At 43.0% G+C, this 16,342-nt stretch overlaps 1 protein-coding gene across 2 annotated transcripts; it reads right to left on the bottom strand.

Annotated features, from left to right (window-relative positions):
- Nucleotides 1–3,077: 3,077 nt before the first annotated feature.
- Nucleotides 3,078–15,989, bottom strand: LOC149364290 (small integral membrane protein 14). Of its 2 annotated transcripts, none has more exons than XM_089574226.1 (5): nucleotides 15,823–15,989; nucleotides 8,961–9,095; nucleotides 5,737–5,785; nucleotides 5,234–5,370; nucleotides 3,078–3,792 (listed from the first exon to the last, which is right to left on the bottom strand). In XM_089574226.1, the coding sequence occupies exons 2-5, from the start codon at nucleotides 9,030–9,032 to the stop codon at nucleotides 3,754–3,756; spliced, it is 297 nt and encodes a 98-aa protein (XP_089430352.1). In that variant the 5' UTR covers nucleotides 9,033–9,095; nucleotides 15,823–15,989; the 3' UTR covers nucleotides 3,078–3,753. The 2 variants fall into 2 exon arrangements, with proteins under 2 accessions (XP_089430352.1, XP_089430353.1); XM_089574227.1 differs by lacking the exon at nucleotides 15,823–15,989 and adding an exon at nucleotides 14,899–15,043.
- Between the last annotated feature and the right edge of the window lie 353 nt (nucleotides 15,990–16,342).

The raw sequence follows: 16,342 nt of genomic DNA, 5'->3' as shown, positions 1-16,342 counted from the left end.
TCGTGCCGATGTAATGCTTATACTCTGTTGACAGCGAAAGGGCCCGCATATCCCGAGTGTTGCCTCCACATTTGTGGACATGACCCGAATCTTATGTAATCCATGTACTAGGCTTAATGTCCACAAATGGCACAACGAATCGGTGCTGAAATCTGAAAAATGTAGCGAGACTCGAAATTTTCTTATTTTAAGCCTCCTGACAATTTTATTGTTTCATGCATATGGCGCCTCTGGGGGATATATTTTATATTTACTGCTGATTTTGTGTTTCCATGTGCGTGCTAAATATATTTTGGCTGTTCATACACACCTTAAAATGCTGAGATGTGATGTGGCAAAAAGCCTGAAGCAACAAAGCCATGTGAAAGCACTTGCAGTAAGCCAACACGGGAAGCATTTTGTATGCCGCCATTCTGTTTAACTGGAGAAGACTCGTGGGTATACCTGTAGCTGCACAACGGTGTGGCCAAATGTAAGGGCTTTGTATGGGGCGGTCCTAGCTCCCACGACTACTCTAATACTGCTAAGGTGTATGCGGAAACGCCCCACTTCTTCAAAAACTACATTTGCTCTCTCCAACTTGCTTATGAGAGCATGCGCTGTCCGCCATATTTTGTAGCAATCTTCCCATGTGTGTCCTCGGTTTATAAAGACAGGAAATTCTGCGAAGATGTTCAGTTTATAAATTGGAGGTAAATTCACTTACCAGTAACACTATACACGCTGTAAGCATTGTACACTGGTTATGTTGAAATCTGCAGCCCAGGAACATGCCAAGGAGCATGAAGAAAGGAATGAATGATCACTAGGCCCGTCTGCGTGTAGTAGTGCAGCAAGTCTAATTTGCCAAAAGTGAACGATCTTACTTTGCTCCTATATCTGAGTACTTCGAAATTAACTCCTTTGCTCGCTCGCGTTCTTGGAATGGTAAGGAATTCAGCCCGTCAGTTGCGTACGTGTTGCATGCCACAACTGTGTTCCTCTTGCAAGTGGCGGCTTGACCTTTCTTAAGAATGGGAAGTATAGTTATTGTATTTGAAATGAGGGTAAACAGTACAGGGAGGTAATTCTCTGCTCAGCATTCCATTCGCTTATGCCTACTTTTGTAGACAAGGGTCCCACCACTGTCTCTCGGTGGCCATGCCATTTGGCTGCTGACCACTAACTAACTTGTATGTTTAATTTTGGCTGTGGTGGGTGCAATTCCATCAAGGCAAAATGCAATACCACTTGCGTACTGAGACTACTTCAGTGCACGTCGTAATTAATCCAGGGCCCTCCACTATGGCGCCCCTCTTAGTCCACATGCAATTTTGGGGTGGTAAACTCTGTACACTATCATTCTTTACTGACATGGTCGAGTGAACATATTCTTCCCATGCATTGTTGGGCCGGCTCTTACACAGAATCAAGATAAGTATACACTTGCTGTTCACACTCTTGATAAAAGATAGTAAGTAGTGTCTGAAAGGTCATTGGAAACCTTCGTTATGTTTGCAAGCTTGTGGAGTTCTGCCAACGCTCTGGGAAATTCACATTTCATAGCGAACGCTATCTTGTGATTTGGTGGCCGCATAGAGCCAAAGCTGTCGATTCCCACAAGCTTTTCGACCGTTATTAGGATTCTAACAGCCTTGAAAAGTGCTGTGGGACTAATTAGATGCCTTATAAGTAGATTGTACTTTTTGGTTCAAACCAAAGAAAAAAAGAAAGTGCCAAATTTGTTCAAAACTCAGATCTAACCAAAGAAAGGTCAGAATTCTTGGAAGTGTATGCCACAGTTTTGACTACTGAGTATGAATCGCAGTCGTTCTGAAGAGAAAATGAACTATGGGAAGAAGCACTGTAGTACTGCTGTTGTATGTTTTGAGACATTGCTTCATGATCATGGCAGTGGAGCCTGGGAAGCTCCACCTTATTGATGAGTTTCGTCTATTAGCACAGCAGTCTGTTAGGGGGCTACTTAATAGGGGTTTTTCTGCTACATTTAAAAACACTGGCTTCTGACAGTCGTCACTGCAAAACCATGAACAAGCATTGCGAAGAGTGAGTGAGTAAACGTTTATTGAAAAGGATGGTGGCTGGAGGTCATACTGGTGAGCCCTCGGTCTGTGGCTCCGGAGGCTTCTGCCGACCTTCTGGCGATGAGGAATGCTGCCTGTTCATCGCAAAGAAGTAATGCGTCTTGGCCTAGGCTACGCTTCAGTCATCACACGGGTCGTGCGATGCCATGCCCTCTGGCTTCTACTGAATTCCTGCTCCAGTAACATGTACTCTATTTAAAGTGTTTGCTGCTTCTTAGAGCGAGATAGTGATTCAGACATGGAGACTGAACCTAAAGGCCTTGTTCCATGCACCTCAAACAAGTTGCACACTTTGCATGTTGCTTTCCGCGTATTGTTTTTCACTTTTGTTCTTCCCAACCCAATTTTCAGGACTTCCATTTGTCTCACAGCTTGATCATTTAACTTCCTTACTGTTGCTTTTTCAATCGGTGATAGCCCTTCATTCTCAAAGCAGTGCTCCAAGTAGTCATATGTGCATCAATTAATGGTAAATCAAGTTTCCAACAAACAAGCAAAGATAAACTTCGCGACTCTTGACTGCATAGGGAGACCAAGTATAATGCAATGAAAGAAAATGAAAGTTCATCTATTAGAAATATATTCGCCACAAAAGAAAACAAATCTAGGCTGAAAAAGAGTTTGCTGAATAAAAAAAAAAAGTGAACATCCAACTCCTGCTTATAAGCTGCGTCATTCCGAAGAATTTTCTTCCCTAGCACGTTGCAAGGGCACAACTACGTAAATTATCGCCTCATTTTCCTTTTACTCGTAGCTCTAGGCGCGACACATCACGTATCACAGCCGTGTCTGGTTGCCACTCGCCATGGCAACTCTACATTAGCCTATCTTGAGCAACAGTAGGTGGTACTGGCTGCTGGTATTGTACGTCTGCTATAACAGTGTCACCAAAGTAGCAAAAGAGTGTTTGCAAAAGGTAAAGCTCACTTCGTACTCCATCTGCGAGTGCATGTTTTATGCCTGCAATAAGTGTACAACAGTTGGAGCAAGAAGTCATCCAGCCACAATTTTTTATTTGCAAATGATCCAAAACAAGCCCTAGCCTTTGTACATGGAGTCAAACAATGTCATCTGATAAAAACAAGCATGTCATTTCGTGTAACGGTGAAGCTTGGGCTTAGCAGACAACAAGCGAAGCACAGTAAACCGGCGGCTAAAAAAAAAATGCAAATCCTGGGTGAATAAACCAACAAGTGAACATATAAACGGCTCCCGAATTTGAAGGAAAATTAAAAATCCACACCATTTTAACTCATAAACTTCAAGATGAAAAAAAAAAATAAAAACAATAAGGCTTTGTTACACACTCCCAAATTAAATCTTACACAATAAGCACTGAGTGGGACATGTACATATACACACACATGGCCTTGCAAGTACTGTGCATGGTTATGTATGTATCTGCCTGCCATGGTCCATAGCTTCCTGTGTACACGGATTGTTTACATGGTATACTATATATTAGGCGCGCTGCATGCGTATTATGTACACGTTATGTACACATACTAGACATGCTAGACAGACATGGTGAGTAGTGGTGGTTCCCAAAAGAAGCCTACAGCAGTTATTACAGCGGTGTTCCCCTCTCTCTCGCTCCCTGTGCCCTGGACTGGTGCGTTACAACTTGGTCATTTTCGATTAGGGCTGGGCTGGGCTCTGGTGGCCTTGTTCAGAAGACCGAGCCACTCGGGGGCTCATTGCTTGGGCCCTGCACAAAGAACACAGGCAGTTCAAAAGGTTTGGTACCAACAGCAACAATGGCCAGACTGGGGCTGCATTGCCGAACAATCCATTTTTGGTAACACTTTCACTCAATACAAAATTTGTCTGACATCTCATTGAACATGAGCCCATCCGCACATGTGCTAGTATAAGCCAAGCCTGCAATAGATATCAAAAACAGCACCTGAATCGGTTCCATTTAGCAGTGCCGACACAATGTGAAAGCAATGGTAGTCTTCATTAACAGGACCAGTGCAGATTAAGCAAGGAGCTCGAAGAGTTAGACTGCAAGTCCACACAATCTGAGATTGATGAATAACTGTGCCAGATTAGTGAAGTACCTGCAGCCAGCGACTTAGAATACCCATACAAGCAGCATTCATGGTCAAGTACAATTTGGTTATTCATTTTGCAAGAGAGTTGTGAGAGGTACGACAGCCTCTTTAGATGTTGGAAGCTACCTCTTTGAGCACTTTTCCATTATGGCTGAAACATTTAGTTGCCATGCCAAGATCTGCATTTATTGCACTAGCTGTGGCACTGCTACAGAAAGATAAGTGGCCAGAAATCATCCTCATATTTTGAGTTGTGCAAGATGATGTGATTTGGCCTAGATTCCTTGCATCTCTCTCTTGGGAGCAATAGCCTCTTCTGCCCCCTTGCTCATCCTGTGCTGATGTAAAAAAACAAACTTGTGATATACATATTTATCACATGTCTCGTTCGAAAGGGCTCTGAAGAAATCTACTGAATTGAAGGTACAGTCGCGAGCAAAAAATATTAGCACAGATCACTGGCGATCAGAATTGGTATATCTCACCACACGGCACAGTGGTTCGCAGACCTGCCTATCGGGCCGTTTCCATGTTTGCCGCCTAGGGGGGGACGGCAGGAAGTAAGCTTTATCAAGCGTGCGCCGCCCGAGCGTCGACGTGCCGACCCTATACCTGACTGCGCATGCGGCATTTATTTTGGCTCGGTTATCATGAGCAAAGATTACTTCTTTTTATTACTGTTTGTTTTTTTATGTCCGCGATGGCTTGTCAAAAGGAACTCTCCGATAACAATAGATAGCGCTACTTTTAGCCAGTAAATTTGCTGGTCCGTGACAGTCCGCTGAACCCCCCTAACACTGTAGAATGGGAACGGCCCGGCACTCTCGTTATCAGCCTCTTCGTCACCCGCAGCGCCACGCGTTGTCATTCCGGCACTCCGGTGTTCCGTCATGTGTGCTAATCTTTTTTACTCGCGACTGTACAGCAAGCTTATTATAAGCTTTGTCCACAAGACTGCGCGCAAAGCCTGGAGACAGCTTTTCAATCAAGGAGTTTTGTGCTAATGTGATAATGAGGAAGTGATCGTCCAGCTTGCTGTTGCCAATGCGCACAGCTGCATCGTCATCTATCACGCCCTCGTTGGGTACCCACCTGCCTCCCTGGCTTGCCGTTATCGCGGTTCCGCAGCGAATTGGGGCGCAAGTAGTAGAGCACCATGGCCAGCAGCATCCATCCCACCATGACCAGAAAAAAGCCAGAGCCACCAGCAGCCTGCTGCATTGATGGCACTGCAGAAGAAAGGGGGGGGGGGGGCACAGAGGCACACTTTACAAATGGCAGAGATCTGTGCTGCCCAAGGAACGTACCATCCATCTCAAAAGTTCCCAGGTCTGGTGCGCTCACTCAGCACAGACCTCACAGACAGCAGCGTTAATTTTTACGCCACCTGTCCTAGCACCTATGCAGACATGGTTTTGTTAACCAAACATCCTTGTACTGGACATAGAGCTGAACCCAAATGACAAAAGAGTTGCAAATGAAGCACAGCAGTAATACCTCCAAAACGAAACGTGTGATCAACAAAATCCGTCACCAAACACACTGATACAAGACAGTCATTCCAAAGATGCAGTCAAAAGTGCAAGGCTACTCACTCTCCTGGAAACATTCAGAGTCGGTGCAAGCAGACTGAGAGCTGCGCAGCTGAAAAGGACAAGAAATAACGTCAGTTGCAAAACTCTGCCCACCATGTAGAGTCTTGGTCAAAAGTCTTAAAGCCACAGCATTCAGCTGCAGTGAAATGAATGTTCCTAAAATGCTCCATGCAGCGGATCATTCAAAACACAAGTCAAGAAGGAAACTTCTCTACTCCAAGAATAAACCTTCTTCTGGCATTTCAAGATCAAGGTCTTTAATAGTGCCGTAATGGCTCTGTTATGCGGCTGAAGCAAAAAGCCTATGGCCTTAAGACTTTTGATCGAGAATGTACATCATTATCAGCCTGACTACACCCACTGCAGGGCAAAGGCCTCTGCCGTGTCTCTCAAATAAAGAACCCCAGGTGGTCGAAATTTCCGGAGCACAGCGTCTCTCATAGCCTGAGTTGCTTTGGGATGTTAATCCCCAATAAAACAATCCAAACTAACCCTGTCCTTTGCCAGCTGTGGCCACCGTATTCCTGCAAACTTCTTATCCGCCCACTTAACTTTCTGCTGCCCCCTGCTACGCTCGCCTTCTCTTGGAATGCACTCATTCGGAATGGAATGGAAAGTTTATTTCTCCACACACATTACAGAGGAAAGAGGGGACACAGGGCAAAAAGCTGCATAGTGCAGCTTGAAGTAGCATCCGGTGCCCCATGAATAAATCGACAGCAGTGTATTTTGCGAACATCAGGCTTAAGGTAAGCTTAATATCCCCATCAAAACAAAGAAAGAAAAAGGACAACAACAGCATAACCCTCATCGCGTACGCAACAAAAGAAATGCACATAAATAATAGGAACAACATGCATTACAATACACCAAACCTATTTACAATGATGCCGCAATAGACTCGAAAATGCACATGACAGATAATAACTGATTTTTTGAGGTGTCTTGTATACATACATTACCAGGGTAAAAGACATCGCGGATTGTACGCAGCTGTGTAATGATGCAGATTAAAGGCTGCAAGCAACAGTTGATTATTTGTTTTAACTACATTTCTTTTTATTTATTTATTTATTTTTATTTATACATACTGCAGCCCTATTGGGCTATTGCAGGGGTGGGTGTGAACAACAGTGTAGGAAAACATGGAGCACAACAATGGCAAACATCCGAAACAGTACGAATGAAAACAAGAAAAACGAAAAAACTATTCAATAGCCGTTAAAAACAGCTCTAAAGGAAGAGAGCGAGTAGAACCGGGTAAACAATTCCAGTATTCGATTGCACGCGGAAAAAAACTGTATTTAAAAGTGTCCGTGCGGGCAAAATAAGGCGTGATGTTTAGGCTGTGGTGACTTCTAGTTTTAGATGGTATAGCAGGGATTAGGTAATCATTTGCAGAGGTCTGGCAGAAAGAGTTAATAATGCAATACAAAAATTTTAAAGACTCAGTCCTTCGTCGAGATGAGAGTGCTTGCAGGCCCAGTGATGAAAGTGCTGTGGAAGGCGAAAAATCTCTACCAAACCTGTGACATATGAAGCGAACGGCTTTCTTCTGCACTGCCTCGATTTGGTTAATTTCGCGTTGTTTGTGCGGGTTCCATACAGGGGAGGCGTATTCAAGTAGTGGACGGATTAGCGATTTAAACATCAGTAGTTTCGTATCTCTAGGAGCAGCTTTTATTGTGCGACGGAGGTATCCTAACTTTTTAAGTGCCTTTGAGGTTATGAAATCTATATGTTTCTGAATGCACATAATAATTCAAACGGGTGCAAGATATCAACAGACAAAATAACATATTGCTTTATGTAAGGAAATGCATGGAAATGCCATGGTACATTTGCAATCAATCTGACAGCACATTTCTGCGCAACTAAGATCTTGTGTTTGTTATGGTACCCGAGACACTTATGCAGTAGGTAATAATAAGAAGTATGCATTATAGATAAGAATCTTTATCTTTGTTGGAAGTGTGTATCTATGTTGACACAGGACACCAGTGACTCTGTTCATTTTCTTGCGAATAGTGCTTATATGTTTGTCCTAACTCAGGGTTTCTGCGTCAGGTTTCTGTAGCAACACCGAGGCATTTTATAGTGTCTACGCCTTCAATTCTAGTGCTACCCAGCATGAGATCAAAATTCATGGAGATAGGCTTGTTCTTTGGATGGAAGATAATTGCATTAGTTTTCCTAGCATTTACTCTTAAACAATTCTTAAGGACAATTACCCTTGAGGACCAGCGGTTATCTTGCCTTCCCATCACATGCCCTGCCCAAGCCCATTTGTTCCTCTTGATTTTGACTACGATGCCATCAAGCTGTGTTAGTTCTCTCACCCACTCTGCCTTTTGGTCTCTTAACATTACACCTATCATTTGTTTTTCTTTAGCTTGGAAGAAAAGAGGTGCTGCGGCCCGTCGGGTGTGAACCCAGGAACTACGGCTTATAACCTATAGAGCACTATCATAACATGCTGCCTGTCATGGCTATCAACAAAGCTCCATCCTTGAATTTTCTTTGAATTCTTCAAGTCGGACAAGCAACACTGTTCAAGCCTGATTAACTTAGTGACATCCATGTTAACTTAAGCTCAGCTATGACACATGATCACTGTCATATATGCACGATAATGTTTATACACATCATGCTCACAGGACATTTATAAGTTATTAATCACAATGTTTCAATGTGGTGTGTTGCCACGTTCTAGTACTGCACAAATTTTCATAATCATTGAATATAAATATAAATGCAAATGAGCCTTCTTAATTTTGGCAATGATCTGCAAGTACCTATGTACACTTCCCAGCGATACAAATACCATGCACTATAATGATCAAAAGGCAGTTGGCACATTAACTTAGCATGTTTCCGACAAAAGCCACAGATGAATTTGGAAAGAAATGCTTCAGGTCAGCATGACATGTAATTGCGGCAAAGAAGCAAATTTTTGAGCAATCAAGACCTTTCTTAGCGATGAGAAGCTAGTTTTTCTCAGGATGATCAAGAAAGAATCCCATCCTGCAAAGGACGCCTATAGAATTAGAATAGCAATGTTTGGAAAACTGGAAATGGAACTGTGCTACCCTGTTTTCCTTTCCTTCGCTCACAGTCTACCTACAAACAGTGCAGAAAGCCATAAAACTGCTTACAAGAAAAAAACGGTAACTCCAGGAGAGCCTGCTGCTCTGCATGAACACTGTCCAAAGCACACAACTCACCAACGAGATGAGTCGTTGCATGGCAGCATCATGGCTGAAGATGCATTCACATGGATCAAAGCCGTCGTCCATTCTTGCAGATTCCCTAGCGGCGCTTGTATCAACTAGGGGCAGTGACCTGGTGCAACCTGCAACCTGAAAGACGGCAAAATTCATTCATAAGCACAGGGAACCTTCCCCAGGCATGGAGGCCGGGAGCAAAATCTATATATCCCAGATGCCATATCTGTGCACAGCATTCATCAAATAGAGACGAACACAACAAATGCCACCAGATAAAGCACAGTTGCCTAAAGCCTGTATTTATATGCTCTTGAGACAAATTCAGATGTTCCATTCTTGCAATCTCCAGGTCACAAATACAAGTAGAACAGCTTGCTGAGATACTATATTACACTATACAAATTCTGGCTACTTCGACGAGTTACACGCACCGGAGGGGTTGCTTTGCTGGCAAGCTTTCCAAAGCACATGTATTTCAACACGATGCAGGCAAAATTTGTTGGAACACAGTGACAGGGGTAACTGTGTTTTTTAAATGCTAAAACCTGATACGGATATCATTTGCAGTGGGCTTCATGCCTCTCAGTAAATAAGGAGACTAACAGCAATAATTAAAACATGAACTATTCAATATTAGGTTACCAGCCTGCTGGTTAGCATATCTTAGCTGTATTCTGATGTGCTACACCGCTGACAATGCAATGTAAAAAAAAAAAAAAAAGTTGTTCTAACTAAAAAAACGTATTTCAAAAATTTGCAAAACATCTTGGGTGAAACACCTGGTACTAATGTGCCACAAAGTGCCAGCAGCATATACAAAGGAGCCTTCTTCTCTCGCTGCAATGAACAGACCAAAAGCAAAGACTGAAATCTGTTCCATGTCAGCCTGCAGTGAGGATGGCCACATACATTTGAGGCGGACACTGACCCATGAGCAAAACTGTGATTTCGCTATCAGGCAAGACCTTGCTCGTACACTTGGGAGTAGCCAGCTGGTGTAACAGGACTCCCTAGCCTCTTCTTTCCAGTTCCTCTTTGAGGCTCTTTAATGTTTCTTATGATCCTTGCCAGTGCACACTTTTGTTCTGCCTGCAGCCAGGCCTAATTTCAAGCCAGGCTTTTTGCCCCGTATCTACTAGGTTTTACAAAATAGCCTCTCCACCTGGCCAGACTCCTCACAACACTTATTTTAAGCCAAAAGTATAAAAATGACAAACTTCCTAGAAAACAGTATCGAATAAGACATGGTGGGATGTACTTGCATCTCAAGTCAGCAAAGGTGGTATCACAGTCCCTAAATTGCCGCGAACTGCTGGTGACAGAGCAGAAAAGCACTCTGCACAGCTTTTGCAAAACTGAACCTATGGCAAATTAAAGTCGGAAATGGACGCCAACCAAGTTCTCATAAGAAGCACGATGTCTCTGAACCTATTCAGCAACTTGCCTGCAACTCGTCGACGCCACACTCTAATGTAGAAACTTAAGAAGCTTTGAAACATTGTGTTTCTTAAAAGAAAATTGTTGGTATTCATTTCGTATATTGATTTGCATCCCCAACCAGACAGACGCCTGTCAAATATTTGGTTTCGAACGCATGGAAAGCTTTTGAGTCTTTCTTGATGATTTATAGTTTTGGCAGGCCAGCCACCATTGTTAAGTTCTCTTTGGGCACCCTTTACTCATTTCAGCAGTTGTCTTGACATATGTCACAATGACTTTGAAAGAAAAGCAAACAGGCAGAATGAGTTGATGGTTGCACTGAATGACTTGATGCCTAAGCTTTCTTTCAGGGCAGTAAAAATTTAGACAACACACTTCCAAACCAAACTGGAAGGACGTCTAAACATTGATCATGATTAAGGGCAGTGTAATATGTGCACAAATTCTTTCAGTGCCTAAACCTAAACCTGAAGACTAAACATTTAGATGCCATACAGCAAATTAAGCACCTGAAGAGCAATATGTTAATTATTTTATCAGTAGATCAGCCAAGTATAACTTAGTTTCTTAATTCCCAGCATAATGATGCAAAATGAAAAGTGAAACCAAAGTAATGAAAGAAGGTAAATGGATACAAAGAACTTCACATTAAGGTGTGAAACTTACAGATGTTGAAAAGGCTAATAGACAAGTGCTGCTTTCAGCTGTAAAGTTTACATTGAACTCTCATACCGACAAGGTTGTACGCCTAGTAGGTGGCCGCAATTTTAAAATCTCAAGAAATTTAATGCAATAGCAATAGCACACAATAAACGCTGCTATTTCATTTACATTATTGTAGCTTCATTTTGCTGCAGCCATTAACCAATTCAAAAGTGAAAATAAAATGCTGAGGCTTCCCCACGCTTATGACCTATTGTTTTATAGAAGTTAATTTCTCTCGTGAATCTAAGACTTTTATTATGTTGCCTTGCTCACATTTGAGTTTTTATGCAAATTTTTCACAGCTGTTAGTACGATTTTCAATCCTTGAGGCTACTAATAAATATGCATAAGTGGAAGTACACATACATCCTTCCTTCCTTTCATTCATTCCTTCTACCGTGCGTCAAATATAGCAGAACTGCCTGAATGCTTTGTTGGCATACCGTCACTGTTTAGCTTAACTGTAACTACCCGATTAGCTTCTAGCTTGAAACGCTTAAAAAGAACTGCCACCTGTCATGGTTAGTTGTAGTTACTTGCCATAATAAATAATGAGAAACTGTTTATTGCAGTAGCATAAGGAGGGGCATGGCTTTCAATTCACGAGAATCTGGGAAAAAAAACTGAAATTTTGAACTAAGAACTGGTATCTATAAGATCTTTCTAATTATATCCCAAAAGACCTTCCCCAAAAACAGCCCAGAAGCGACATAAAATTTTTTTTTTTTTACGGTAGGTAGCAATTAACCAGCTGAGATCTCTGTAAAATGCCAGTTTTCTCTAAATTGTTTTTTGACCCGACTGCATAGCTTGCAGAAAGCATAGCATGACAATGGCTTCATGGATTTTAACGCAGTTTGTTGCATTGTGTTCCTTGATAAATTATTTCTGCAGTCACATCCCTACATTTCTGAATCAGTATCTCATTTGTTTTTCACTCTGTCACCAATTTGACAAGACAGTAATGAGTGCATTTTGCGAGCACATATATAATGTTCTGTGTAGAAAAAAACTAAGATAAAAATATTTGGAGAATGTCACTACCAGGCTTTGTGCAAGTCTGGTATAGCAATGAAGCAAACAAAAATATATATCGTCAAAACTACCGAAGATTTATGAGAGAAATTTAATATTTATTCATTTAGAGCACTTTCCAAAAAGTGAGCTGAATTGCACTGCTCTAAGCCAAACCCCTCCCCACAAGAAGGCTTCCTGTTAAACTTTCAGTCACATGCAGAGGGCTAAGAAAAAGAGATAGGAAATCAGCAGACAGGCCACAGGAAGAAGGGCCTCCCTAGATAAGTGCACCCTAAGTGTGCTGATGCCAAGTATTTCACATCCACTTTTTCGAACTGTAGAAGCGGACGCCTGTCATCCGGTTACTGAAATTTAGTTCCGTAACATGCTGGACTCTATTCTGTGGATTACTTTGGTTGCACATGAAGACAGACACATTTAAAAAATGAGCAAAAGTCCAGAGGGATGTGTGGAAAATTGAACGCAACAAGCTTTGCAAGCAAAACACACAAAGAATGACAAAACTGCACTGACAAATTGTACAGTGTCTGTGTCACTTTGTGTGCCATCAGTTTTGCAATGAATATCTAGTCGAACAATGAAAACAAAGCGGACAGGTAAAAAAAAAATTGATACTCTGAAACCATTTGATCACAGGGCTTTTCTAAAATTCAAGAAAAGCAAGTGTAAGTTTGTGAACTTCTTGCAATGATGATACGTTATGGTTAAATTTTACCTGCCATGAAGCCAGGCCTGATTGAAGCCTTTAAAATGCTGAGTGAAATGTGCACACAAGTAATTGCAGGTTAAAGTAACAAAAGCTAGCTTCGAACTGAGGTTGGAAAATCTAAGTTGGACACTAAGGAAAGTAATGACACGTTTCTTAGAATCAGCTGAAACAACACTTTCACAACTACAGAAACAAAAGCTACCATTGGCTTTTTTGTTTAATTTTTACTTTGTGATTTAAAATACAAATTCTAGCAATTGAGCAAAGGAAACAGCTGACCATACGCTAAAATCTGTGGCAAGGCTACGAAAATAACTTTTTCAAAAATACTATTTAGTTGGTCAATCTGGAAAATGAAAAAGCCTTGGTTCAGTGATTGCACACTGAACACTGCAAATTTTTTTCTTCCTCAGCATTTTACTTCACGCTGGTGCTGTCACTCTGTTACAAAAGGCTATTTTAACAATGATGCTCTACTGAGAATCTTAGAAAATAAGAGTAAGCAGAAAAAACGGAAACTAGGTATCCTTATTTGTCCTCGTTCTTCTAAAATTTCCCAGAAAGGCCATATGCTTGGGGCACAGCCTACAGTGATGACGAGGCACAAGGACTGCCTCCAGTTGCTGAGGATGCAGGCCTGATGAAAGCCCATGAATCAACAAGCAAACGACACCTGCGTGAGAAGCTTGCTGAACAATGAACTTTTTACGAGAAAAGAAGATACTAAAGTTAGAGCACTGCATATGTTTACACGGAAGTGATGGCAGCTGTTCGATCTCTGCAAATACTCCAGGCAGCTGTGTGATGGCAGGGCATCTGCTTCAGGCACTGCCCTGTCTGCATTACCCTCTTGTAAGATACACAGCCAAGCAATATATGAATGTCGATATTACTGTTGCGCCTCTCGCGAGGAGTAATTTTCTTTTTGTTCCTTTTTGACTGCCCTTTCTACTCTTTGTAAGCTAAATGCTAAATAGTATCTGCTCATAAATGCAATTCAATAGCTCCAAGGGAACAAACAGCCGGATCAAGAGATTCGCTTGAATACAGTCAGGATGAATAAAGTGCAGATTCTGTAGCGATGCATAAGAAATTAGAGCCAGCAACGGCTCCCACGTTCGTCTTCACAACAGCAGTTGGACGACAGAAATCATTACTATGTGCACCATGCAAAATTATGCTTGCACTTAGAGCCGTTGTAAGCTTTGCACAAGGAAACAGCAGCCAGTAACCTCAAGACGTGATCAATCAGTGAACGTCAGCATAGCATACGTGTTTTCAGCAGTCGTTTCAGCGTTCGCTATGTTAACCTTTCACAGGAAGCAGCTGGCCTGTTCAAGATTCTTGCAAAACAAATGCAGCGAAAGAAAACATCTGCCTTCAAAAAATATGATACTACTTGCACATCAAAACCTACAATGTCCCTTCATCAGCCGATAAAAAATGCTGCACTAAATCTGGACAGGACTTCTTTCATAGAGATGAATCGCCTTAATGATCATGAGATGTTTTTCATCACAGCGTGCCCTACCCATTTATTCCAGCTCGAATGACTACCCTTAGTGGCATTGTAATGCTTGGTGTGGTAAACGTTACTGCTATGCAAACTCAATGCCACCGGTATCAAATGCAAAAAATTTGTGAACACCAACAGTGACAGCAAAATATATTTAAATACCGGATTTCCAACAAAAGTGTCTTGTGGCAGCGTGAAATATTTAATTTACTTGCTCAACCATAGGCTGGTACTTAGAGATTCCTACTGCAGTCATATTAAAAAACAAGTGAGCAGCACTAACACAGTGATGAAGTTTGCAGTATGAACAGGGTGTTATTTTTAAAAAACATGCCAAAATGCAGCAGCCAACGTTAAACCAGTAGCAAAGCTTATGCGGCCGAACGACTCTGTTGTGATGCGGGAGTCAAAAGGTCGCAATATTTCATGCACTATCACTAAATTCGCGCGGCGCCCCAGTGTTGAGGGTGCAATCTTCGATCGAGGGATCGCTGTTTACATATCGACAACAGCTCGTCGTCACTTACTCCGGAGACCGAGCAACGCAGTCCTGACGAGTCCTCCTGCCTACAGCAATAAGAAGCCTGCCTCGGAATGCAGCCGTACTTACGCCGCTGGCGCTAAGCTGACGTAGCGCTCGGAGCCCCAAACACCTGCCGGCTCGTGGACTCAGCTGCTCTGAGGCTGCTCATTTTTTACTTCACTTTCGCATGCGCACCCGCGGGCTCCGTTTTTCTTCTTGTTCGCTTTTCCTTCCCAGCCACATATCGCTACGCTCACCGGAGTTGTCTCCGTTGAAGCTACGCGTACGGCTTTCGCGCCCGACTGGACCAGTCTCCACTGGCGACTACAGCTGAACACAGCGCGAAACAGGTGATGCGCCTACCGAAACAAAAAACTGGAAAGAAAGTGATCAAATTGCTGGAGCCCTTGTGCAGTTCATCGAATTTCACCCTGAAACATGACTATCAGCTCGATGACGTTTCAGTGATCGAGAAAAGTGAAATGGAACGTCGAGGCCACTGCGATAGTCCCGCAAGACGATTGTTCGCGCGGCAACGGATAGCGCTCCTGGTTCTAAATCGGGTGAATACGCAGACATTACACTGGATGTCAAATGACGGAAACAGGTTGCTATCACGCGCTCGCCCAACTGTGACGGCCTTTCTGGTTTCGCAAGACGCGCCTGGCCGTTCGGACGCGGAACGCAGGCTGCCAACGCAGACCACGAAAGTATTAGCCATACAAACAAGGGTCGTGCCCGTCACTGCCCAGCATATTTGTGGCCTTGAGGCAATGCGCTTCACGAGCGCATAGGCAGTAGGACTCGCTTCTCGGCGGCCCCTCGAAGAAAGAGATGTTTGGCGACCACTGGCAAAAAAACTGGGTCACCTCAGCTGGAGAAGCACAGTAAATAGCCATAGGAGATGGCTCTCTTTGGGAGTACGTACCGGTAGAACAGCCTGCGGCGGGTGGTTATTGGAAACAATGTTTATAAACACATGCTGGACGACAGACACGGGCGGTATCACCCACTCATTTTAACACACGTCAGCTGAGAAGACTGCAGCGGAAACGTCGCGTAGAGGAGGAGAGCTGGCCTAGTGTAGCTGTTTTCCGGCGAAACTTCTTTCGAGCGTCGCAAGTGGCAGCACACGAGCGGATCTTTACTGGATTGATCCAGGCTTCGGATAGCACTACAGTTAGTTTCGGTTCCAGTTTCGAATTTTTTGGTTTGTAGGTTGGATTATGGAGGTTTTGACTCGGGCTATGAGGGAAATTTAGACCACCTGGGGTTCTTTAATGTGCACTGACATCGCACAGTACACGGGGCTGTAGAATTTCGCCTCCATCGAGATTCGACCTCCACAATTGGTATCGAACCCGCGTCTTTGGGGTCAGCAGCCGAGCGCCGTAACCATTAGTAAACTGGTTGAAATCAAGGAAGTGATAAACAGATATATATCCAAA

Source organism: Amblyomma mixtum, chromosome 2 (genome assembly GCF_055824585.1).
Source record: "Amblyomma mixtum isolate Tamu chromosome 2, ASM5582458v1, whole genome shotgun sequence".
Classification (NCBI taxonomy): Eukaryota; Metazoa; Arthropoda; class Arachnida; order Ixodida; family Ixodidae; genus Amblyomma; species Amblyomma mixtum.
The sequence above is the reverse complement of the archived record's forward strand: the minus strand, read 5'-3'. Positions and strand labels throughout refer to the sequence as shown.

Coding starts and splice junctions, on each gene's coding strand:
- LOC149364290 (XM_089574226.1), bottom strand. CDS start 9,032: ATGGACGACGGCTTTGATCCATGTGAATGCATCTTCAGCCATGATGCT. Junction 5,371..5,736: donor CTCTGAATGTTTCCAGGAGA/GTGAGTAGCCTT, acceptor TTTCTTCTGCAG/TGCCATCAATGCAGCAGGCT. Junction 3,793..5,233: donor ACGGCAAGCCAGGGAGGCAG/GTGGGTACCCAA, acceptor TTCTTTGTGCAG/GGCCCAAGCAATGAGCCCCC.